The sequence below is a fragment of the Salmo trutta genome, chromosome 4 (assembly GCF_901001165.1).
Source record: "Salmo trutta chromosome 4, fSalTru1.1, whole genome shotgun sequence".
NCBI classification, from domain to species: Eukaryota; Metazoa; Chordata; class Actinopteri; order Salmoniformes; family Salmonidae; genus Salmo; species Salmo trutta.
Window position 1 is genome coordinate 7601339 of NC_042960.1, and position 26189 is coordinate 7627527.

Below are 26189 nucleotides of genomic sequence, written 5' to 3' on the forward strand. Positions count from 1 at the left end.
AGTGGTGTATCTATCTATATGTTAACTAGTAGTGTATCTATCTATATGTTGACTAGTGGTGTATCTATCTATATGTTGACTAGTGGTGTATCTATCTATATGTTGACTAGTGGTGTATCTATCTATATGTTGACTAGTGGTGTATCTATCTATATGTTGACTAGTGGTGTATCTATCTATATGTTGACTAGTGTTGTATCTATCTATATGTTGACTAGTGGTGTATCTATCTATATGTTGACTAGTGGTGTATCTATCTATATGTTGACTAGTGTTGTATCTATCTATATGTTGACTAGTGGTGTATCTATCTATATGTTGACTAGTGTTGTATCTATCTATATGTTGACTAGTGGTGTATCTATGTATATGTTGACTAGTGGTGTATCTATTTTATGTTGACTAGTGGTGTATCTATGTATATATTGACTAGTGGTGTATCTCTGTGTGTTGACTAGTGGTGTATCTCTCTGTGTTGACTAGTGGTGTATCTATCTATATGTTGACTAGTGGTGTATCTATCTATATGTTGACTAGTGGTGTATCTATCTATATGTTGACTAGTGGTGTATCTATCTATATGTTGACTAGTGGTGTATCTATCTATATGTTGACTAGTGGTGTATCTATCTATATGTTAACTAGTGGTGTATCTATCTATATGTTGACTAGTGTTGTATCTATCTATATGTTGACTAGTGGTGTATCTATCTATATGTTAACTAGTGGTGTATCTATATATATGTTGACTAGTGGTGTATCTATGTGTTGACTAGTGGTGTATCTATCTATATGTTGACTATTGGTTCCTAGAGTGCCCACTAGTGGTCAGTAGTAGTCCAGTACCCTCTGAGAAGGCTGTGTCGGTGCTCTCTCCGAACCCCATGGATCCGTCCGACAGCCACAGCTCCCTCTTGGACAGCAGGAACATCTGGGTGTTCAGACTGAACTCAGCTGCCACCGGGTCACTCACCTGGGGTGGGTCAGAGGGCAAAGGTCAAACACAGGCACCAAGAGAGTTGATAAGATGTAAACTTTTGGTTCAATGCATTTAATCAGCGAGTATCTACTACTATTGTTTTTAGCCTCATACAACACCAAGACAAATCAGCATTGGTGAATGACAAAGTTTCCTCTTGATTTTAGCATCTTGGGAATGCTAGTCTGCCAGAGACTGTGGGTATGCAGTGGTGGTGGTGGTGCTGACCTGCTGGAAGCGGATGTCCATGTGGAAGGTGAGGGGTTCTCGTGGGTGACACACAGGGGGAATGCTGAACTCCCCATTGGGAGAGGCACTGCAGGGGATCATCTTCACTGTGTACGTGCCAGAGTAGTCCCGCACCTACAGACAACAACATTACAACATCATTAAAACAACTTTAAAACACACCAACCATTTAAGGTAGTTACTGCTGGTCTGGTATCCATACTGTATGTGCTGCTAAAGCTAACGCTAGTCTTCTGTCATTACCATCTACCAGTTGGCTTCAGCACAAACACTAAGTATACAAAGTTAAAGGTAGACTCAGCGATATGACGTAGGTACACAAAGTAAACAGCATAGTGGGTCCATTTCCTCAACAACTAAGAGCGCTCAGCTGTTTTGGTCCTGCACCTACCACGCTCGAACAGCGTGAAGCGAACCCGTGCACATACGCAGATGCTGTGTGTTACAGTGAAGTCTTGCATCTCGCTCATCGCAATATCTGCGGTGCTGCTCGTGGCCACGTCATATTGCAGAGTCTACCTATAAGACAGACAATGATCAAGATGGCAGCTCACAGCGAAGTCAGAGACGAAGCTCCACTGCTGCATGGGCTGGTTGTAGGTGGGCTCAGTCCTGATCAGGGCCAGGGTGAAGGTCAGGCCAGAGAGGTCAGCACACATCACCATTGACGACAGAGTGGTTCCTGGAAACACACAGTCGAACCTCTCTTTAAGTCTCACGCATACATTTCTGTTGAGCGTTTCTTTGCTTTATGTGTCTGACAAGGGCATACATGAACACAACGTCTTAGGACCGCCGTTGTACTGTAGACTGTATGTCTAAGTTAAAGATGAACGCACCTCGTTGTAAGGTATACACATTTTACGTTGTTGACGGTACTTTTATTCTTACTGAAAAAGGGTAATGTCCTGTTGACATTTGGCAGAACAAGCCCTAAGACGGGTCCATTCTAATAGCGGTACAGGATCTGGGTCACAGTGCAACCCAATAGGAGAGAAAGCTATGCAATCACCCTATCGGGTGTGTGTGTGTGTGTGTGTGTGTGTGTGTGTGTGTGTGTGTGTGTGTGTGTGTGTGTGTGTGTGTGTGTGTGTGTGTGTGTGTGTGTGTGTGTGTGTGTGTGTAATACCTGGGTGGGACATGACAAACTGTCCCCTGAAGCGGGCCTCAGTCTTGAAGTTGACCACCAGACGTCCCTCCTCGTTGATCCTCATGCTGGTGGGGTACATGGATCCTATAGGGACACAGTTACATCGAACCAGGGTTACTGTCCACCTCTATCATTCACTGGGAAATAATGCATAAGACATTATTTACATTTTAGTCATTTAGCAGACACTCTTATCCAGAGCGACTTACAGGAGCAATTAGGGGTAAGTGCCTTGCTCAAGGGCACATTGACAGATTTTTCAACTAGTCAGCTCGGAGATTCGAATCAAATGTGCCTGCAGACTATTAGTTATACAGGTATTAAGTGAGTAATACAGCAAGTCAACCACCTCACTGTAGCACTTAAAATAGCTAACAGAGCCCCGAATTGGCTGTACCTTGTAGCTCAGCCTCCGGCGGGCTGCCGATTCCGTCCTGCCACAAGATGGCGGTGTCGTACACAAAGGTGAGCTTGAGCTCTGACTGCAGGTCAAAGTGCTGCCATCCTCCCACAGCCACGGGGGAGTGGAAGACGTAGGACACATAGAGAGGCACGCGCAGAGTCACGTAGGACTGGACCAGGTTCAGCACCTAGAGGAAGAGCAACACAGAGATACATAATCAGGGTCACCTTCAACTGTACCTGGATCAGTTTATAGCACAGTATAAAAAACAGAAGGATAGGAACACTTCAGAGCCTTCAAGCATGAAAGGTAACATAGAGGGAATTTAACACAGAGAGAATTTAACACAGAGGGAATTTAACACCAAGGGAATTTAACACAGAGGGCATTTCAAAATGTCTACTTTCAACTTGACAGATTACTGAAAAAACTACGACAGCAGACTGAGTAATCGAGAGATACACAGAGACAACAGCCAGCGTGTGTGTGTGTGTGTGTTTGCATCAGTGCATATGTGTGTATGTCTCTCTCTCTCTCCAGTACCTGTCCATCCGTCCCGATAGAACCTCCACAGGTGGTGAGCAGCTCGGACATGTCGTAGTAACTATTAAACTCCCACAGACAAGCCTCCAGATTCAGGTTCCTGTAGAATCTCAGGCTGTTGGCGGAGCGCATGTCGGCGCTGTACTGGTAGGGCGACGTCTCGCCGATGATCTCAGGGTTCTTGGTGGCGTCGGTGATGAAGCCGTGGCCCGTCTGGATCTCGTTGAAGTCCAGTAGGTTGGAGCAGCGGTGGTTGCCCACGCGCGTGCCGTCCGGAGACAGGGTCAGCTCGAAGTTGGACAGGGGCCGCGTGGAGATGACCGGTAACATGCCTGAGGAGAAGAGAGGTGAGAGAGAGACGGTTTCAATACATCATCAATCAATTGCAACATTTATAAATCTTTTAATGACCTGGTAACTTTTTACCCTTGACAACTGATCTTGAATCAGTTCTTTCTACCTCAGTCCTATTGTCATCGATCGTTAGCTAAACAATCAAACTGACTCTAGACCAGTAGGTAAGGACATGACAGAGCCTGTTACTCACCGTCCATGTGCGGCATGTTGACAGTGAGTTTGATGAGGTTGGGGAAGTCAGGGTGGTCAGGGCCGGTGTAGCGGATCTTAGCAGAGAAGGGCTCAGCTCCCACCGTGCCAGGGATACGTGGTTGACACAGACCTACACAGACACACGAGACATATTATTGTCGGATAGACAATCATCCTTGAACTCTCCATCACAAGGCCTATGTAACTCTGTCCTAATAAGGACATATAACAGATGTCATCAACAGTCATGAAGGTTGATGTCACTGAACTCTGAAGTCGTCGTCGTCGTCCACGGTCTCTACTCACCCTCCTCTTTGCTGACCACCATGATGGGGCTGGACAACTCCAGACCAGCATCCCCGTTCGTATTGAACGCCCGGGCAGCACACTGGACTCTCGACCCAGCCTGGAAGTAGATGGAGTCCAGGGTGATGGACTTAGTGTTGGTGAAGAAGGTGTTGGTGTCCACCTCTCTCACGGGCGAGGTGACCCCGTCCGACCCGCTGGGGGCGCTGACCAGCCAGCGGTACTGGGTCAGGGTGTCGTTGATGCTCTCCGCCGTGCAGATGGAGCCCGTCTTGTCAAAGTCGTGGTATTTGGGGTTGCAGGCCTGCAGGTGAGGGAGGGGCCACATATATGTGGGATTATGGCATACACATATACACAGTAGTCTTGTAAACCGAGCTCAACACGTGAAGTGAAGTTTACGAGGCTATATACAATGGTATATCTGTAATATGTATTTGAGAATACACGTGTACACTTGTTATGCCGGTGAAAGGGTCTCATGTTTAGGATTTAGTCAGAACTGGAGAAAGCATTTCAATGGGAAACGGATTGATTTACCACTTAAACAACAAGATTTTGAAACTATGAAACACAAAGTTTGAAGTTCAGTTTGAAGCCTCGCCGTTTTGGACTGGATGAAAGTATTCCGACCTTGTCGCTAGCTTAGCTTTACATGGTGAACACCTGGATATAAGGTGTGTGTGTCTGTGTGTCTAGGTGGTTGCGTTCTGCGTGTGTGTGTCTGGGCCCAGTGGCCGCCACTCACCGTCACACAGACGATGGGGTAGCCAGTAGAGGGGTGAGGGTTGTCCCTGGCGCGGGCCGTGTCATCGTACATGAGCAGGGACACCACAGTAGGCACAGCCGGGAAGGTGACGTCTGCCACGCTGTCCATCTCCTCGATGTACACAATTGCCTTACTCATCTGATGAAAGGAAAGGGAGAGATTCAAAACACCATTCCATGGGTATAGTACACTTTATTGTGTTCTACATTGTAAACTTGGATGTGTTAGAACAGCATATTTGTAATACCAAAGGAGAAAAGTGAGTTAAAGTGAGCGTACACCTCTAGCATTATTTGTGTCAGGTTAGTGGTATGGTACAGTACATGCCTGGGATGCCACATAGCTGTGTTTGTACTGCTCTGTGGGATGACTTGAGGGGCATTCTCATAGCATGGACTCAACCAGGAAGTCTTTTTGTAATAGCTGGTGATTTGGGTGCTGGGGCTGCTGACAGTGGCAGCTGCTGCCTGGCTATTTGTGTGTTCAAGTGTGTGTTCATGCCCTGAGACCTGCTGAGGGTATTTATATGGTGTGTGTGTGTGTGTGTGTGTGTGTGTGTGTGTGTGTGTGTGTGTGTGTGTGTGTGTGTGTGTGTGTGTGTGTGTGTGTGTGTGTGTGTGTGTGTGTGTGTGTGTGTGTGTGTGTGTGTGTGTGTGTGTGTCTCGGTGGGTGACCTAGTTGGGTGTCAGCAGCATACCACCCTGCATCTCACTGCTGGCTTGCCTCTGAAGCTAAGCAGGGTTGGTCCTGGATGGGAGACCACATTCTGCTGGAAGGGGTGTTGGAGGGTCAGTAAGAGGCACTCTTCCCTCTGGTCTAAAATAAAGAAGATCCCAATGCCCCAGGGCAGTGATTGGGGACATTGCCCTGTGTAGGGTGCCATCTTTCGGATGGAATGTTAAACAGTGTCCTGACTCTCTGTGATCACTTAAGATCCCATGGCACTTATCGCAAGAGTAAGGGTGTTAACCCTGGTGTCACGGCTAAACTCCCAATCTGGCCCTCATACAATCATGGTCACCTAATCATCCCCTGTTTCCAATTGGCTCATTCATCTCACCTGTAACTATTCCCCAGGTCGTTGCTGTAAATGAGAATGTGTTCTCAGTCAACTGACCTGGTAAAATAAGGGTTAAATAAATAAAGTGTGTGTGTGTGTGTGTGTGTGTGTGTGTGTGTGTGTGTGTGTGTGTGTGTGTGTGTGTGTGTGTGTGTGTGTGTGTGTGAGATCCCATGCCCTCAGTCTTACCTGCATCTCTGCGACCATGTACTCATCAGGTTTCATGTGGACGACGAAGGCTTCTCTCATCTCTCTCTGGCCGTCATACAGGATCTGCACCTCCACAAAGTGTTCTGTCTCGCCCTCCTTGAACTCCACATCTTGAGAGACACACACAAGGTTAAACAAGAGCTTAATAAGGATCTCTATTAAAAATGTATCACGTCGTTTTTGGTGTGAATGGGTTATACACAACAATTTTATTTATTTATTTTTGTTTCACCTTTATTTAACCAGGTAGGCATGTTGAGAACAAGTTCTCATTTACAATTGCGACCTGGCCAAGATAAAGCAAAGCAGTTTGACACATACAACAACACAGAGTTACACATGGATTAAAACAAACATACAGTCAATAATACAGTAGAAAAATAAGTCTATATACAAAGTGAGCAAATGAGGTGAGATAAGGGAGGTAAAGGCAAAAAAGGCCATGGTGGCGAAGTAAATACAATATAGCAAGTTAACAATGGAATAGTAGATTTGCAGTGGAAGAAAGTGCAAAGTAGAAATAGAAATAACGGGGTGCAAAGGAGCAAAATAAATAAATAAATGCAGTAGGGGAAGCAGTAGTTGTTTGGGCTAAATTATAGATGGGCTATGTACAGGTGCAGTAATCTGTGAGCTGCTCTGACAGCTGGTGCTTAAAGCTAGTGAGGGAGATAAGTGTTTCCAGTTTTAGAGATTTTTGTAGTTCGACAATGCCCAACATAGTATGACAACGATGGCTGTATAGGGGCAATTCCACGGTAACAGAAAACAGAACAATGCTGAGACTTTAAAATGTCTGTCAAACAAAGTTAAACAAACCATACAACTCTCTGACAAGGTCAACTTTTTACAATTTACACAGAAAATTTTACAAAAAAAACAAATTTACTTGAAGAACAGTGCAGATGCAAAGTTTGGTAACAGAATGACGGTACGTGCTGTTTTTTCAACTAAATGTGTTTTTGTAAAATGTTCAGTGGACATTGTTAAAAGTCGTCCTTGTGCATAGAGTCGTATGGTTTATTTAACTTTGCAAGCATTGTTTTTTCTTTGACATCCATTTTAAAGCTTCAAATCTGAGTCTCAACATCATTCTGTTACTGTGGAAATGCCCCTACCCTTCTCTCATATGGTTCTGTTCTAACGCCCATACTAGCATCCCACTTAGAATGAAGCAATGCTTTGGACAATCTAAGTGGGATGCTAGAGTGGATATTGGAACATAGACTACAGTTCCTCTATGTGTACTCACCCTCCGACAGGGAGTTGTAGTCCTCTCCGGATGTTAGGGTTAGTTATGTCTGTGTTACATGATTAAACTATATGATAACTTAATGGTAGGACTCACCCTCCGACAGCGGGTTGTAGTCCTCTCCAGAGGTGGCTGACCCGTCCTTGGTGTGGACCCTGACCAGGGAGACCTTGGAGGTGTCTCCTAGCCTCAGGATAGGGATCTTCACCACGGCTGTCTCCCCCTGGATCTGGGGCTCCCGTACACTGTACTTAATCTCACTGAAACGGATGATGGGCTCTGAGGAGAGAGAATCAGGTTAGACTCAAGATACAAAACAGAACATACTACTAACTATAACTCTCTAGAGACTGAATAAAATAATAAATAAAACAGAGTGTTTTATTAATTTGTAATACTTTACAAATATTATTGTAATACTTTATTAGATAGATCTATACAATGTAGCCCAATGTTAGGTGTGGTAGGTATCTCCGTGTTCCTTGGGTAATGCTTACTGTCTTTGTCGTCAGTAATGGTGACCACCGCCTCTTTCTGTTCCCCTATGGAGGCTCCGAAGGGTGACTTGCTCTTGGGCGTTCCCAGCACCAGACGGAACTCTTCATCCTCCTCATACAGGTTATCATCCACCAGGTTCACCACACACTCCTTCTCACTCTCCCCTATAGGATAGACAGACAGGGGGAACACAGCGTTAACACATAAAAATATGAGGATATGGGGGGTTGGCATATAAAAAGACATTGAGAGAGAGAAGGGGTAGAGCTAGGGAAGGAGGGAGAGAGAGAGGGGGAGTGAGAGGGGGGGAGGAAGGGAGAGAGAGAGAGTAAGAGAAGGGGGAGAGAGAGAGGTGAAGAGGGAGGAAAGGAGAAGGAAAGAGAAAGAGAGAGGAGAAGAGGGAGGAAGGGAGATTGAGATGGAGAGAGAGAGACAGAGAAAGGGAGGGATATGGAGAGAGAGAGAGAAACAGAGAGAGAGAGAGACTGGGGTTACCTGGTAAGAAGGTGACGAGTGACCCGTCCGTGTTGGGCCTCTCATCATAATCCATCATGACCTCGGCAGAGCCCTGGCGGGTGTAGCAGCGCACCGTGGACCTGTGACTGATGTCTCCACTACGATACACTACGGCCTTCATCTCCCCGTCCGCCTCATCCACCTTATAGGCAGCATCCTTGAACTGAACCTTGGGCACTGGAATGATAAGTAGATTTGAATTAGGCTCTGAAGGGAACAGAATACTACTTATCAGTACTGTGGTTTTCTAGTAGCTCAATATTCTTTTCATGGCTTCTGCATAAGGAGCATAGTTTAATTTTCTCATTGCTCACTGACTAAATGTGCCATAGACAATCATCTCAAAGCTACTTCTATATGGATAACAAAACACAAACAATTCATACAAAGAGAAAAGCTAAAACAGTGGTTATGTTAAAGCTAAAACAGTGGTTATGTTAGAGCTAAAACAGTGGTTATGTTAAAGCTAAAACAGTGGTTATGTTAGAGCTAAAACAGTGGTTATGTTAACGCTAAAACAGTGGTTATGTTAGAGCTAAAACAGTGGTTATGTTAGAGCTAAAACAGTGGTTATGTTAGAGCTAAAACAGTGGTTATGTTAGAGCTAAAACAGTGGTTATGTTAGAGCTAAAACAGTGGTTATGTTAACGCTAAAACAGTGGTTATGTTAACGCTAAAACAGTGGTTATGTTAACGCTAAAATAGTGGTTATATTAACGCTAAAACAGTGTGTGAAAAAGTGTGTGTCTGTATAATTCATAGTCAGTAACAGTATCATTAGCCGGGATGGTGGTCTCTCTGGGGGCTATATATCTACATGTATGTGTTACAGAGTGTGTATAACTCACGGTCAGTAACAGTATCATTAATAGTGATGGTGGTCTCTCTGGGGGCTATATATCTACATGTATGTGTTACAGAGTGTGTATAACTCACGGTCAGTAACAGTATCATTAATAGTGATGGTGGTCTTGCTGGGCTCTCCCAGCACAGCGTTCATGGGCATCCTCAGCACCAGGTCAAAGGTTTCCGGCCCCTCCAGCTCCGGCTGACCCAGGTCATCCAGGATGGTCACTCTGAATGTCTGCATGGTCACCCCGGGGGCAAAGTCCAGGTTACGGCTGATGCCCACGTAGTCTAGGCCGGCTGGCAGGGGGACAGAAATAGAACATTACACATATCTTTATGGAGAGAGAGTCAGTAAGGGCATTGGAATACTACCATAACAGAGAAAGAGATGACACCGGAATGTTTGAGAAATATTAGGAACGATTGGGAATTCTGTGTAATTACACTGATAGAGAGATTGTGAATAATGTGAAAACAGAGATTGAGGGACTCCAGGGGAATTGTAAATACTGTGACAGATACAGTGGCTTGCGAAAGTATTCATCCCCCTTGCCATTTTTCCTATTTTGTTGCCTTAAAACCTAGAATTAAAATAGATTTTTTAGGGGGTTGTATCATTTGATTTACACAACATGCCTAACACTTTAAGGATGCAAAATATTTTTTATTGTGAAACAAACAAGAAATAAGACCAAAAACTGAACACTTGAGCGTGCATAACTATGCACCCCCCAAAGTCAATACTTTGTAGAGCCACCTTTTGCAGCAATTACAGCTGCAAGTCTCTTGGGGTATGTCTCTATAAGCTTGGCACATCTAGCCACTGGGATTTTGCCCATTCTTCAAGGCAAAACTGCTCCAGCTCTATCAAGTTGGATGTGTTCCGCAATCTTTAAGTCATACTACAGATTCTCAATTGGATTGAGGTCTGGGCTTTGACTAGGCCATTCCAAGACATTTAAATGTTTCCCCTTAAACCACTCGAGTGTTGCTTTAGCAGTATGCTTAGGGTCATTGTCCTGCTGGAAGGTGAACCTCCGTCCCAGTCTCAAATCTCTGGAAGACTGAAACAGGTTTCCCTGAAGAATTTCCCTGCATTTAGCGCCATCCATCATTCCTTCTATTCTGACCAGTTTCCCAGTCCCTGCCGATGAAAAACATCCCCACAGCATGATGCTGCCACCACCATGCTTCCCTGTGGGGATGGTGTTCTCTGGGTTATGAGAGGTGTTGGGTTTGCGCCAGACATAGCGTTTTCTTTGATGGCCAAAAAGTGACCTTTTATTCTCATCTGACCAGAGTACCTTCTTCCGTATGTTTGGGGGGTCTCCCACATGCCTTTTGGCAAACACCAAACGTGTTTGCTTATTTTTTTTCTTTAAGCAATGGCTTTTTTCTGGCCACTCTTCCGTAAAGCCCAGCTCTGTGGAGTGTACGGTTTAAAGTGGACAGATACTCCAATCTCCGCTGTGGAGCTTTGCAGCTCCTTCAGGGTTATCTTTGGTCTCTCTGTTGCCTCTCTGATTAATGCCCTCCTTGCCTGGTCTGTGAGTTTTGGTGGGCGGCCCTCTCTTGGCAGGTTTGTTGTAGTGCCATATTCTTTCCATTTTTGGTGCTCCGTGGGATGTTCAAAGTTTCTGATATTTTTTTATAACCCAACCCTGCTCTGTACTTCTCCACAACTTTATCCCTGACCTGTTTGGAGAGCTCCTTGGTCTTCATGGTGACGCTTGCTTGGTAGTGACGCTTGCTTGGTGGTGCTACAGACTCTGGGGCCTGCAACACCACTAAGAACAGGTGTATATATACTGAGATCATGTGACACTTAGATTGTACACAGGTGGACTTTATTTAACTAATTATGTGACTTCTGGAGGTAATTGGTTGCACCAGATCTTATTTAGGGGCTTCATAGCAAAGGTGGTGAATACATATGCACGCACCACTTTTCCTTTTTTATATATATATTTTTTTAGAATCCAACAAAATAGGAAAAACACTAAGGGGGATGAATACTTTTGCATGACACTGTATTCTGGAATAATAGATCTAACATCCACGTTCTTCTTCTGACCTTCAGCAGAGACGGGGTCACTCTTCCTGGAGCGGACGGTCACTGTGGCCGTCTTGGAGAGGTCAGTGCCAGTTCTCCAGACCCTGACCTCCACGTAGCCTGAACTCTCATCCACAATGTAATCTAGTTCTCCGAAATACAGAGAGGGCTCTGTGGGTTAGAGGGAGAAAGAGAGAGAGCGGGAGGGGAGAGAGAGAGGGGGAGGAGAGAGAGGGGGGGAGAGGTCAGTATATTATCATCTACATCTTACAGATATGAACATTAAGTTACAAACGTGGTTTTGATTAAGGATGTCTTTAGGGAAGAAGCTGTCATGGGATAATCCACATTTCTGGTCTGAACTCGGCTTGTCAGATACAGTTGGTGCGGCTGACGGGGTCATCCCCCTCTTCCCCTCTCTTTCCAGGAAGAGAGCTGTCATCCCACTCATCCCTTCATCATCCTCCCCTCATCGAGGCCAGACAGTGTTGTCTGAACTCAGTGCCAGAGATCTACAGTGCACACCTGAAAAGCCAGGTAGAAAGGGTGGATAAGTGAAAGGGGGATGAGTTGGGGGAGAAGAGGGATGGGATGTCCTCCTTGTCTGATGACAGTAGCACTGATAAGAGGGAGGAGATGGGGGGTGCAGCACAGACAGGAGTATCTCTCTACCTCCCTCTCTGAGTAATAGACTAGAGGGAAGGAATGCATATCTTTGGAACACACAGCGGATTAATCTCTCTACACACCTCTATAACAGCCAGACTGATCATCACTGACAAGCTACTGCTGTCTATTGTACATCCACCAATGAGGTTGATCTATAATTGAGCTATCTGCCATTTCTATACAGTGAGGGAAAAAAGTATTTGATCCCCTGCTGATTTTGTATGTTTGCCCACTGACAAAGAAATGATCAGTCTATAATTTTAATGGTAGGTTTATTTGAACAGTCAGAGACAGAATAACAACAAAAAAATCCAGAAAAACGCATGTCAAAAATGATATAAATTGATTTGCATTTTAATGAGGGAAATAAGTATTTGACCCCCTCTCAATCAGAAAGATTTCTGGCTCCCAGGTGTCTTTTATACAGGGAACGAGCTGAGATTAGGAGCACCTGTCCACAGAAGCAATCAATCAATCAGATTCCAAACTCTCCACCATGGCCAAGACCAAAGAGCTCTCCAAGGATGTCAGGGACAAGATTGTAGACCTACACAAGGCTAGAATGGGCTACAAGACCATCGCCAAGCAGCTTGGTGAGAAGGTGACAACAGTTGGTGCGATTATTCGCAAATGGAAGAAACACAAAAGAACTGTCAATCTCCCTTGGCCTGGGGCTCCATGCAAGATCTCACCTCGTGGAGTTGCAATGATCATGAGCAATGATCATCAGCCCAGAGCTACACGGGAGGATCTTGTCAATGATCTCAAGGCAGCTGGGACCATAGTCACCAAGAAAACAATTGGTAACACACTACGCCGCGAAGGACTGAAATCCTGCAGCGCCCGCAAGGTCCCCCTGCTCAAGAAAGCACATATACATGCCCGTCTGAAGTTTGCCAATGAACATCTGAATGATTCAGAGGACAACTGGGTGAAAGTGTTGTGGTCAGATGAGACCAAAATGGAGCTCTTTGGCATCAACTCAACTCGCCGTGTTTGGAGGAGGAGGAATGCTGCCTATGACCCCAAGAACACCATCCCCACCGTCAAACATGGAGGTGGAAACATTATACTTTGGGGGTGTTTTTCTGCTAAGGGGAAAGGACAACTTCACCGCATCAAAGGGACGATGGACGGGGCCATGTACCGTCAAATCTTGGGTGAGAACCTCCTTCCCTCAGCCAGGGCATTGAAAATGGGTCGTGGATGGGTATTCCAGCATGACAATGACCCAAAACACACGGCCAAGGCAACAAAGGAGTGGCTCAAGAAGAAGCACATTAAGGTCCTGGAGTGACCTAGTCAGTCTCCAGACCTTAATCCCATAGAAAATCTGTGGAGGGAGCTGAAGGTTCGAGTTGCCAAACGTCAGCCTCAAAACCTTAATGACTTGGAGAAGATCTGCAAAGAGGAGTGGGACAAAATCCCTCCTGAGATGTGTGCAAACCTGGTGGCCAACTACAAGAAACGTCTGACCTCTGTGATTGCCAACAAGGGCTTGCCACCAAGTACTAAGTCATGTGGGGTCAAATACTTATTTCCCTCATTAAAATGCAAATCAATTTATAACATTTTTGACATGCGTTTTTCTGGATTTTTGTTGTTATTCTGTCTCTCACTGTTCAAATAAACCTACCATTAAAATTATAGACTGATCATTTCTTTGTCAGTGGGCAAACATACAAAATCAGCAGGGGATCAAATACTTTTTTCCCCTCACTGTAAGGGGCAGATACAATATTGTGACACTCGTGATTATTTAGTCTATAGCTGGATAAAATAGTAAAAGTAAGACATGGAGAATCGGAAGTATGTACACATTTAACTGACTGTTAGGTGAAGAGGATTTTAAGAGGTGTTTTTAGAGATGTTTTTAGACTAGGGCTTGTACTGCCACAGTCAGACAACCACCACTGACCCGCTGAAACTTGGCATACTCTCAATACCTCTCAATCACCAGAGATACTGTTTAGTACCAGGGGAGGCTGGTTAGGGGGAAGGAGACATGACAATCCCTAAAGGATCACTGAGAAGGAAGAGCCAGACTAATAACAATGAAGCCTAATGCTGGCCGGGGTCCCAACCACAGGTTTACGCACACGCGCACGCACGCTCACGCGCACACACACACACACACACACACACACACACACACACACACACACACACACACACACACACACACACACACACACACACACACACACACACAGTGTTGTCACTTTAGATTTCAGGACCCACCAAGAAGTTTGTGGCACAATGGAGGAATGAATCTTCACATTGAGAAGACATCTCCTCTTGTCGCCTGGAGATCATGTCTGAGAATGCACGCTGATTACTTATACATAACGTTCCCATTGTACTCCAAATTACAGGGGAGGGAGTGGGGAGTGTAGCCCTGACTGTGAGTGTGTCTGTCATTAGAACAAACCAGTTAGTGAAATGAATGAGCTCTGAAGGGTGGGAGAGAGGAAGGAGAGGAGGAGGAGGAGGGGGAGGAGGAGAGAAGTGCAAGAGGAGAAGAAGAGGAATGGCTCAGAAAGACAACTAAAGAGAGATAAATGACTCATTCAGTCAGATAGAGTGGATGGGGGGGACTGGAGTGGCCTCAGATTCAGAAAGTTAATCACTTGAACACTAAGGGGCAGCTTCCCGGACACAGCTTAAAGGCAGATTTTCGTGATTTTTCTGTGTTTTATATATATTTCCACACTATGAGCTTGGAATAATACTGTGAAATAACTGTTAGTGTAAGAGCTGTTTGAAAAGGCTGCCTGAAATGTCAGCCTGTTTTGGTGGGATGGAGTTTTGGCCTTCCATGGTGACATCACCATGTGGTAATAAGGAAGAGATGTCTAAACCTTTCTACCAGTAACGGCTCATTTTCAGTTTTCCCCTTCCCACCCAGACCACTCCCAGACATGCCTAGAAAAGTTCTTGCTTGAGAAATTACCCTTTGCTAAGAAGCAATTTTTGTGTATTTTTGTCCATTTTAATTTAAAACAATCACAGTAAGGTAAGTCATTCTTACCCAGTAATGATTTGATATTGAGATAAAAACGGCTGCATTGGACCTTTAAGTCTGGTCCTGGATTAACAATCATTATCAATGTAAAATCTCCATTGAACGTTTTTCTTGGTTTACCTGTGTCCAAGAAACAAACACATATTTGACGTACATGCAAACGAAAAGAGGGAACGTTTATGTCGATATCATATCCTAATATGTTCCACTTTCTTTTTTTTCTTTTTTTTTTACTTCCAGAGCATTCTTGAAGTTGTAAACAAACCATCACCTCCATCTCAGATAACAGCTACACAAATAAAACAAAAATGGAGGCTGAACGCCATCAAACAGGAGCCGGAGGAAAAACATGCCTGTCATTTGACATTCCTCTCCCACAAATCCCTGTTTCCCCCTGTTTCCCAACCTGCCTCTTGGCCCCTGCAACACAAAGGGAAGCCCTCTGTTTTCCCCCAGCTCCACTGAACGGTGGAGTTGGAGGAGTGACTCAGAACAAAACACGTTTAGAGAGCTCTTTTATGTGTCATGACAGAGGGTTGTCCAGTGTAGTTAAGACTGGAGTTTCTATTCTATTCCGTTTTCTCTCTTCCCAGTTCTACCACCTGTTACTAGAAGTATAGGATTGTAGAACAGATGGAGTGTGTAGTCAGGGGTGGAGCGAGAGGAGGGAGGAGGGAGGAGGGAGGAGGGGAAGGACCCGGCAAAGAGAGGGAAGTCAAGACAAACATGTTGGGAGAGGTGCTTTTGTCTTGGGTTGAGTGTGTTTGTGTGCCACTGTCTGTGTGTGGCTTTGGGGAATGGCGCCATCCATGAGTGGACTTGTAGTGGAATAGATTACATGTAGAGACCAGTGGTTACAGTAAAGAAGGGTATCACCCGGGCTGGAGGATCCTCAGCACCTGGCCTCTGAGTTATGGTGTTGATGATGGCTGGAGGATCCTCAGCACCTGGCCTCTGAGTTATGGTGTTGATGATGGCTGGAGGATCCTTAGCACCTGGCACTCTGAGTTATGGTGTTGATGGTGGCTGGAGGATCCTCAGCACCTGGCCTCTGAGTTATGGTGTTGATGGTACCTGGAGGATCCTCAGCACCTGGCCTCTGAGTTATGGTGTTGATGGTGGCTGGAGGATCCTCAGCACCTGGCCTCTGAGTTATGGTGTTGATGATGGCTGGAGGATCCTCAGCACCTGGCCTCTGAGTTATGGTGTTGATGGTGGCTGGAGGATCCTCAGCACCTGGCCTCTGAGTTATGGTGTTGATGATGGCTGGAGGATCCTCAGCACCTGGCCTCTGAGTTATGGTGTTGATGGTGGCTGGAGGATCCTCAGCACCTGGCCTCTGAGTTATGGTGTTGATGGTGGCTGGAGGATCCTCAGCACCTGGCCTCTGAGTTATGGTGTTGATGGTGGCTGGAGGATCCTCAGCACCTGGCCTCTGAGTTATGGTGTTGATGGTGGCTGGAGGATCCTCAGCACCTGGCCTCTGAGTTATGGTGTTGATGGTAACACTCTCACCAAAGAGGTTTCACTAGGCTTTGTACAGTTCTACAGTACATGCTCTCACAAGCCCTACTGTACTTCCTATGTGGCTCAGTTGTTTTTTGTTGTTGATAAACCAACTTCTAACCACATCCTTCCTCCCTCTCCTCTCTCCTTTCATCTACTGTTTGGCACCAGCTCTCTCTCTTTCAGTCTCCTGTCTTTCCTCTTTACCTTAGTGCTTTTGGCTGCATCAATTGTTCCTTTATTCTACCTCACTAACAGGAGAACAAAGAGTGAAGCAAAGTAATGCTATTGATACGTGTTTATCATCAGTGGAAAGTAATGACCCTGTTATCAGTTCAATAGTGTTGTATCTAGTTGCACGACTATGTGTTTTCAGCGACTGTGTTTGATATTAGACAACTGCTGGGAGATCAAATGATAATAAATCAATGTGGATGAAAGGGTTTGGTTGCTACGGCATCACAGGTGCACACTGACACACAACACACAGCACAGACAGAGACTGACACACAAAAACCCAGAGACAAAGACACACACACACACACACACCTGTACACTTGTAAATTGTAACTGGGCACATCAAAGTGTCTCGGGCAACAGTTAAGCCCCCATAACAAACATAGAGGAAGTCATATCATTAGGAGTGACCCATAGGAAGTCACAGGAAGTCATAACATTAGGAGTGGCCCATAGGAAGACCCAGGAAATCATATCATTAGGAGTGGCCCATAGGAAGACCCAGGAAGTCATATCATTAGGAGTGGCCCATAGGAAGACCCAGGAAGTCATATCATTAGGAGTGGCCAATAGGAAGACCCAGGAAGTCATATCATTAGGAGTGGCCCATAGGAAGACCCAGGAAATCATATCATTAGGAGAGGCCCATAGGAAGTGCCAGGAAGTTATATCATTAGGAGTGGCCTACTGGAAGTCACAGGAAGTCATAACATTAGGAGTGGCCCATAGGAAAGAGTTCTACCCGGAACCAAACTTTTTTATTGAAGGGTTATCCTATGGGGATAGCCGAAGAACCCTTTTTTTAAAAGAGTGTACCCGTGTTCACTGAACCCAAGAGACTGGGGGGTCGAATAGGAAGTAATTCTGATACTGGTAGAGTTTCCTTTATAGTCAATATAGTAAAGGGTCAGGAATCATTGAGTTTGTTGCCATTGACGAGTAGCATTCAAGTTGACTTGAACCTGTGTGTTGAACTATTTGAACTAGGGTTTCAAGTTTCAAGTAGGGTTTCATGACAATTGAGTGACCTCTGTATTCAACAGGTGACCATAGATGCTACCACCTGCCATACGCCCAACAACCCCACTCACCGTCGTCACTGTCGGCCAGGATGGTGACCTTCGCGCTGGGGAAGGTGGCTCCCACCTGGCCCCCCATGGGCATGCTGAGGGTCACGTTGAAGCTCTCTTCCTCCTCGTAGAGCGAGTCGTCGATGATGATGATGCGGCAGGGCTTCTCCCTCTGTTCCTTGTCGAAGCGCAGCACGCTGGTGTGGTCCTCGGGACGCGTGATGTAGTCGCTGTAGGAGAGGACCATGCTGGGGATGGTGCCCGTCGCACTGGCTGTTGGGAAAAGGAGTTCAGGGGTCAATGGTTAAGGGTCAATGGAAGAATGACAGACAGTTGTGGGTGAAGGAGAGTAGTTTTATGTTACAATATATCTACAGTGCATTCGGAAAATATTCAGACCCCTTGACTTTTTCCACATTTTGTTATGTTACAGCCTTATTCTAAAATGGATTAAATCATTTTTTCCCCTCATCAATCTACACACAATACCCCATAATGACAAAGCAAAAACTGAAATAACCAATTTAAATAGGTTTTCTTACCCTTTACTCAGTACTTTGTTGAAGCACCTTTGGCAGCCTCGAGTCTTCTTGGGTATGACGCTACAAGCTTGGCACACCTATATTTAGGGAATTTGTCCCATTCTTCTCTGCAGGTCCTCTCAAGCTCTGTCAGGTTGGATGCAGCATCGCTGCACAGCTATTTTCAGGTCTCTCTAGAGATGTTCGATCGGGTTCAAGTCCAGGCTCTGGCTGGGCCACTCAAGGACATTCAGAGACTTGTCCCAAAGCCACTCCTGCGTTGTCTTGGCTGTGTGCTTAGGGTCGTTGTCTTGTTGGAAGGTGAACCTTCGCCCCAGTCTGAGGTCCCGAGTGCTCTGTACTTTGCTCCATTCATCTTTCTCTCGATCCTGACTAGACTAGTCTAGTCTCGCTGAAAAACATCCCCACACCATGATGCTGCCACCACCATGCTTCACCGTAGGGATGGTGCTAGGTTTCCTCCAGACGTGACGCTTGACATTCAGGCCAAAGAGTTCAATCTTGATTCCATCAGACCAGAGAATCTTGTTTCTCATGGTCTTAGAGTCCTTTAGGTGCCTTTTGCCAAACTCCAAGCGGGCTGTCATGTGCCTTTTACTGAGGAGTGGCTTCTGTCTGGCCACTCTACAATAAAGACCTGATTGGTGGAGTGCTGCAGAGATGGTTATCCTTCTGGAACTCTGAAGCGCTTTCAGATTGACCATCGGGTTCTTGGTCACCTCCCTGACCAAGGCCCTTCTCCCCTGATTGCTCAGTCCTGGTGGTTGCAAACTTCTTCCATTTAAGAATGATGGAGGCCACTGTGTTCTTGGGTACCCTTCCCCAGCTCAATCCTGTCTCGGACCTCTACTGACAATTCCTTCGACCTCATGGCTTGGTATTTGCTCTGACATGCACTGTCTACTGTGGGTACTTATATAGACAGGTGTGTGCCATTCCAAATCATGTCCAATCAATTGAATTTACAACAACTGCACTCCAATCAAGTTGTAGAACATCTCAAGGATGATCAATGGAAACAGGATGCACTTGATCTCAATTTCGAGTCTCATAGCAAAGGGTCTGAATACTTAAATAAATAAGGTATTTCTGTTTAAAAAAAAATAGAATTCTAAAAATCTGTTTTTGCTTTGTCATTATGGGGTATTGTGTGTTGGATTAATGAGATTATTAATATTTCTGATCCATTTTAGAATAAGGTTGTAACATAACAAAATGTGGAAAAAGGGAAGGGGTCTGAATAATTTCCGAATGCACTCTATAGCTATGTGTATTTTATTCATGCATTTAATCTTTGTAAAAACCCATGTATTTGAATGATATAATTGACTGTATTCACCTTGCTGGGTGTAGCAGATGACCATGAGTTCCTGGCTGAGGTCTCCAGAGCGGCGAACAGGCACCAGCAGCTCCCCAATGTCCTCCTCTATCTTATACTCTGCCTGGGGGATGAACACCGTGGACTCTGCAGAGGAAAGATGGAGAAACCATAGCATTCAGAATTAGAATAGTAATTTAATAGGATCTCTATGGGAGAAAGGATAGGCCATAGAGAACAAGAGAAGAAGAGTTTACAAGCCCAGGTGAGTCTGTACTTATTTGATGCATGCATATTTGCTGCTGCCATCAAATTGCCCAGCAATGGAACAATAAACATGATCTGATTCGGAATCTTAAATGAAGGATACAATTATATTTTTTAATGTGTCAATCCATGTAAATTAATGTAGCCTTTCCAATTGATTTAAGCCTATCTACTATTCATAAAGGATTTCATGTCGGAGGGCAAATCAAACAGACAATCTGCAGATAAGGCCGTTCATTCTTACCATCACCAGGGTCCACTATCTCCACAGTGGCCGTATCGGGGTACTCCAGCACGGCCATGACAGGCTCTGACAGCTGGATCTCAAAGGTCTCGCTGGTCTCAAACTCCAGGTCCGTGAAGATCTTCACCCTCCAGGTGGCCACTGTCTGGCCTGGGTTGAACTGGACCTGCTTCTGGGCCTTTCCCCGGAAGTCCTTGTCCTTCTCCGCCGTGCCATCCTTGGTGGTGATGCCTGAATAGAACCATATTGAACTGAACTAAATAGAACCTAATTTAATTACATTGAATAGGAATTTAGCTGAGGTAAGCTGAGCTGAACTGAATTGAGTTGAATTGAACCTAATTGAACTGAATAGCTTTATAATAATGGCACGTAGCACTGTGTAGTTTGTAGGGCCTCAGAGGATGTGAGTTGACTGCAGGTTGACTGTGATTTACAGACTGTAGTTGCCTGGTTAGCTCTCATTGTCTGTCTTTGTTCATATTTGCCCACTACTGCGTCGTCAAAGACAACTGTGAATATCAGAGTGTACCCAATAAAAGCCTGTGTGTTGGACGGAGCCAAACAGACAAGCATGTTGACATTACCTGGTGACCTCTATGAGGAAGGGCTATCTGACCCCTCAATCAAACTTCACCAGCGAGACAGGAAATGGGTCATCAGTCAAACAGGAACACACACAGGGCAGATTGATAACCAGGGGGTCTATTTTATTCTTAGGTTTCTTCTAATGGCAGGGTAATAATAGATAAATACACTCCATGAAGACCCTTAAAGGGCCAATCAGTCTTTTAACACAATGACAGTTTAATAGGTCCTGCTTTCTGAATAGTCTCTCCACTGACATTTACATTTTTTCGAAGTACCCCTAGTCAGAGTTGATGGTGGTGGGTGATTGAAATAGTGGCAATTTAAAACTACCTTTATCTGAATGACAAGCAGAGAAAACAATGGGAGAAATGTACTAACTCAGATATATCACTTGGGTGATGAACCAACAAGTGCAAGCCAGTTCCAACAGGATCTATCATGGTACACTCTTAGAAAAAGGGTTCCAAAAGGGTTCTTCAGCTGTCCCTATAAAAGAACCCTTTTTGGTGCCGGGTTCTACCTGCAATAAAAAAGGGTTGAGACAGCCGAATAACCCCTTATGGTTCTAGATAGCACCTTTTTTTCAAAGAGTGCATGCCCTTGGCGTCGGCTAATGAGGATCCTAATAAATCAAAAATCAAACCAGAATACTATAGATCTGATGTAAATCCTGTTCAAGACTTTCAGTACCATAGACAAAGAATCTCCATGTCAGCCATATTGAGTGTACCCATGAGTATTCTGTAAAATGACTGAGGAGCTTTGTTCCCATTGTATTCATTCTATTTCTATGTTTAGAGGTAAATACTGCTGATGGGGCCCCATTCTAGTCATTCTATATCTATGTTCCCTTACATAAAAACCACATGGTTTCACATGTGGAAAATCACAATTTCACGTTAAATTTCACATGTGAAATCATGTGAAAACGTTTATTTTGGAACACTTCACATGTCCCATTGTATTTCTAGGTCAATAGGTAAATACTGCTATAGGGTCAATTTATGTCATTTTATATCTATGTTTATAGGTAAATACGGCTATAGGGGCCCTTCTAGTCATTCTATATCAATGTTTAGAGTTAAATACTCCTATAGGACCCATTCTAGTCATTCTATATCTATGTTTAGAGGTAAATATTGCTATAGGTCCCATTTTAGTCATTGTATTTATCTGTTTAGGTCAAGACTGCTGTAGATCTGTGGTAAATACTGTGTAAGACTTCCAATACTCACTGACGAAGGATGTCTCTCCCAGGTATCCCCTGCGTCTGAGCGTCACCTCCAGGAATTTGGCGTCCTCATCCACCAGATAGTACTCCTTCTCCAGGCTGATCCATGACCAGTTGAGCCGGAATGGCTGCGGCTTCAGCTTGTTTCCACCTGGAAGACAAAACTTTGACATCAGTCTTTTGTAAAGTATTTTAAATTGTGACGGGTAACTTGATAACTTAATGTCAGGGCTTACCCCCAAATCCTCCATCACAGGCCTCTTGAATGATGCCTAGTTTCTAATTTCCTCTCTCACTCCATTGTTCTCTCTCTATCCCCCCACTCTCAGACAGTGCCTGGCTAGGGTTTCTCACCTCCTCACCCACATACATGTGTCAGTTCCCTGGCTCCTTTGGCAGGGTTGCCTGCCCCTGGCTAGAGTCTTACCTCCTTACCAGTCTCAGGGAATGGGCCAAAACAGGACAGAGAGAGAGAGACCAGTTTTTAATGGATCACTTGCTGACAGTGACTCAGATAGCTACTGTAAGTGACGGTCTGTTCAAGGGAATCCCTGTCTCTCTTCATCTCTCTTCGTCTGTCTGTCTGTCTGTCTGTCTGTCTGTCTGTCTGTCTGTCTGTCTGTCTGTCTGTCTGTCTGTCTGTCTGTCTGTCTGTCTGCCTGCCTGTCTGTCTGTCTGTCTGTCTGTCTGTCTGTCTGTCTGTCTGTCTGTCTGTCTGTCTGTCTGTCTCTCGTGCTCTCTGTCACCTCTGACCCAAACAGAGTGGTGAGAAACAGAAAGATTAACTAATTAGTTCTTACAATGTTTGAGTCTGTGACCAATGCACACGGAAACCTCTGACTTGAGATTTGAACCTGGACAGGACCTTCCGTAAAACCTCAGAATTAAAGCGATTAAGACTTCATATCTAGGTCATTTTTCTCAGCTTGAAGTGTATCTACCTCATTAGGCCGAATGAAGAGAACAGGTGCCATAAAACACACATATTAACCAGACCTGGGTTCAAATACTATTCTAAATCATTTCATAATTTCAAATATGTTGCCTGGTCTCTATTAAGCTTACCTGACGCAATGGGACCAATATAATAGTCCCAAAAGTACAACCCCCCCCCCTTTTTTTTAAGGTATTAAGTAAGATATCAAACAGTATTTGAACCCAGGTCTCAAGCTCGTAGTCACCTGGCACTGATCACCGTTGACTATACGTTGCCTCCTCTGCCCTTAATCCATACTATCTCATGACTCCTTTATCCTTCAAAAGAAAGTATTCCACTCGCCGCTTGACAGTGGCCGCTCTAGACAGACAGAGTTACTTACTTAGCCAGTAACTTTCTTAATGCTTAAATCTTAATCCCAAGCTTCTTTTTTATAACTGCGGCCAAACGTCCAAACGCCTTGGCTTATCCCCTCTCTGACAGGCCCTAGGAGGACCCTTGACCTTGTGTCTGATTGGCCAGAGCTTAGTGGGTTCAGAGAGCCGCGGAGGTTAGAGAGGTGTTGGTCAGTTTTGCACCGCTGGTCACAGTGGCAGAAAGGCCTTATTAGCCTGTTATTAACCTGACCCCTGAGTCTAACTCTGAGCAGCCATGGAGGAAGTAGGTCAATGTCAAGAAAAGACCCTTTCATATTAACCCTTTACTTCCTTTAGTGTAGCACCATGGTGGTTGTGGTCATAAGAATATCATTGTGATATTGTGATATTAACCATTGATATCCCTCTAGCAGAGGAGTGCTAGTGTTAGCCTAGTAGCACAGTGGTTGCAAACATATAGTGGTGGATTTGGTTAGGTCCGTGTCAAGAAGTAAATACCCTTGATATTATTAACCCTGTTGTGTCCTTGAGGTTTTTGAAAGGTGCTCCAAATTCAATGTATTATTATTATTATGTATTATTAATATCATTATTATCGCACTCTTGGTTGCAGCACCAGAGTCGAGGATTTGATAGGTCAATGCGGAGAAAAGACCCTTTGGATATTAACCCCTACATAACAGAACACTAAGGAAAGGAGGCAGAACCAATCCTCTGAGAGGTGACAGAGAACCTGTGAGAGGAGGCTAACTAAAGAAATAAACTCTCACTAGGCTTTATGGAGGACAACAGCACGGAGCATCTGGTTCATTCATACACTGAGCCTGCATTGGGGTTGGTTTTGCCTGGCTGAGGGAGAAAGGAGCTGTGGGCGTTCTGCTATGTGACTGGGGAGAATGAAAACACTGGATGGAGGAGATGGGGCCACTTCCTCAAACCCACATGTCAACATGGCGCGCCGGGCCAGCACCAAGACACAACAGGGCCAGGATCAAACCACACTCCGCCAAGCCTGGATGTCAATGACGGTGGATTGAACTGAACTGATACCAACTAGTGGATTTTTGAGGGCATTGGTTAAATTGGATCGTTTCACTATGTTGTTTACTCTAAAACACACACACACACACACACACACACACACACACACACACACACACACACACACACACACACACACACACACACACACACACACACACACACACACACACACACACACACACACACACACACACACAAACAAAAGCCATCCCCCAAACTATAGTATAGTAGCTATGGAGTCCCAGTTTGACATAGGAGCCCCTAGCACCTAACGGTGGCTATCCTTGACCATGCTCATGTTTCTGACAGCTCCGGCTAAAAATACAGGAAGCATTCATCATGTTTGTCTCTGCCTGCCCCAAATTCCACCAAGCTTGATGAGTGTGCATGTGGCCAATTGATAGACAAGATGAGCCAGCTAACTTCAAAAGAAGATTTTGAGTGTTTGATTAAGTGTATTTCCATTTAGCCTGAGTGGAAATATCAAACACCTCTTGAGCATCTTTGAAATGTAAAATGGAAGTGCAGTGACTGTTGACTTTCGTCCGTCACTGTACTTAGAACGTACCGTGCACATAAACTAAATGCTACAGACACATTAGTCACACCTCAGTCCATCACATTAAGTGTAATATTCACTTATCTAGGAAGAAACTTGATTTATAAAACCTGTATACCTTTCTGCTCATATCTCCTCAAACCCACAGAATCTGAAGGAGTGTTTCTGTTCAGAACAGCACGTGTTCCTAGGCAGGCTGCCCAGTTTACACAGAGCTGATATTGAGCTTAGTGAGCCTGTATTGTGTGTCAGATAGGATAATCGTATGAACATGGTCAGAGACAAAAAGACGTTCTATCGTTCTGGCATCCAGTTCTATCTGACAGCTTCTGGTTTCAGCTCTGACACTGTTACCCTCAAGACGTCATAATCGGGTAATAATGCCATTTTGTCTTGTGGATTGCATAGAAATACCAATTTCTAACATGGTGTAGTTTGTCTGGTGAAATACTGTAGATGATGAGACTATGTAAGTAAAATAATACTGAAAACAAAGGAGTCAATTGACCGGTAAGAATTAGAAACAGACTGTTCTGCACTGGGGAAATGAATTAATATAAGCGCTAATGACAATATTTAATTTAATTGATCAGCTGCTGTTATTTCTCAATTGTCACTCAATTATCAGGGTGAAATAAGGTCTTGGAGTTCATTTGAGTTTAAATCCTCAGAATAACTTAAATCAACATGTCGATAAAATAGGACAGGTGAGATTTAAGGACATCTAGCATTTACCACCTGACCTGAAGCCTGTTTAAAAACAGAGTTGGATTGCCGACCGGGGGGCGGATGGGAGTCAATTGAAAAAAGAGCTGAGGAAAAGTCTAACCATGTCTCCATTTCCCAGACCTGATAGAGACACTGTATGTTGTGACACCATGACGTCGCTGTGACGTTATACATACATCATGTTATACATAGATGCACAGCCAGTGGAGGGGACCTCAAAGCCCTGGCTGTGTGATATCTGAGCCTTTGAAAACTCTATGACAACTATGACAAAGGCAATGTCATCGTCATACATATATTTTGTGTGTCGTCCAAGAGAGTTGGTTGGCAGGCAGGCCTCAAAAACAAATCAGCACCTGCTACAATGACACAAGCACACAAACAAAACCTTTAAAAAAATGACAAGGTGATATCATTACAATCTGAGCTGTCTGTGTATAATGAATTACACTAATAT

The 26189-nt window shown here is 44.7% G+C and overlaps 1 protein-coding gene across 1 annotated transcript in view; it reads right to left on the reverse strand.

The window, feature by feature from the left end:
- Positions 1 to 26189, reverse strand: part of LOC115191782 (FRAS1-related extracellular matrix protein 2-like) — a 51104-nt gene that overhangs the window by 4940 nt on the left and 19975 nt on the right. Inside the window, exons 3-21 of the mRNA XM_029749707.1 lie at positions 22091 to 22237; positions 20265 to 20495; positions 19775 to 19900; positions 17915 to 18166; positions 11408 to 11557; positions 9421 to 9630; positions 8464 to 8661; positions 7968 to 8132; positions 7567 to 7749; positions 6198 to 6328; positions 4928 to 5086; positions 4180 to 4483; positions 3872 to 4003; positions 3325 to 3656; positions 2776 to 2968; positions 2358 to 2462; positions 1783 to 1910; positions 1208 to 1342; positions 847 to 973 (exon numbers count right to left, since the gene is read on the reverse strand). Coding sequence (XP_029605567.1) covers positions 847 to 973; positions 1208 to 1342; positions 1783 to 1910; positions 2358 to 2462; positions 2776 to 2968; positions 3325 to 3656; positions 3872 to 4003; positions 4180 to 4483; positions 4928 to 5086; positions 6198 to 6328; positions 7567 to 7749; positions 7968 to 8132; positions 8464 to 8661; positions 9421 to 9630; positions 11408 to 11557; positions 17915 to 18166; positions 19775 to 19900; positions 20265 to 20495; positions 22091 to 22237 — 3408 coding nt within the window. The remainder of the gene's footprint in view (positions 1 to 846; positions 974 to 1207; positions 1343 to 1782; positions 1911 to 2357; positions 2463 to 2775; positions 2969 to 3324; positions 3657 to 3871; positions 4004 to 4179; positions 4484 to 4927; positions 5087 to 6197; positions 6329 to 7566; positions 7750 to 7967; positions 8133 to 8463; positions 8662 to 9420; positions 9631 to 11407; positions 11558 to 17914; positions 18167 to 19774; positions 19901 to 20264; positions 20496 to 22090; positions 22238 to 26189) is intronic.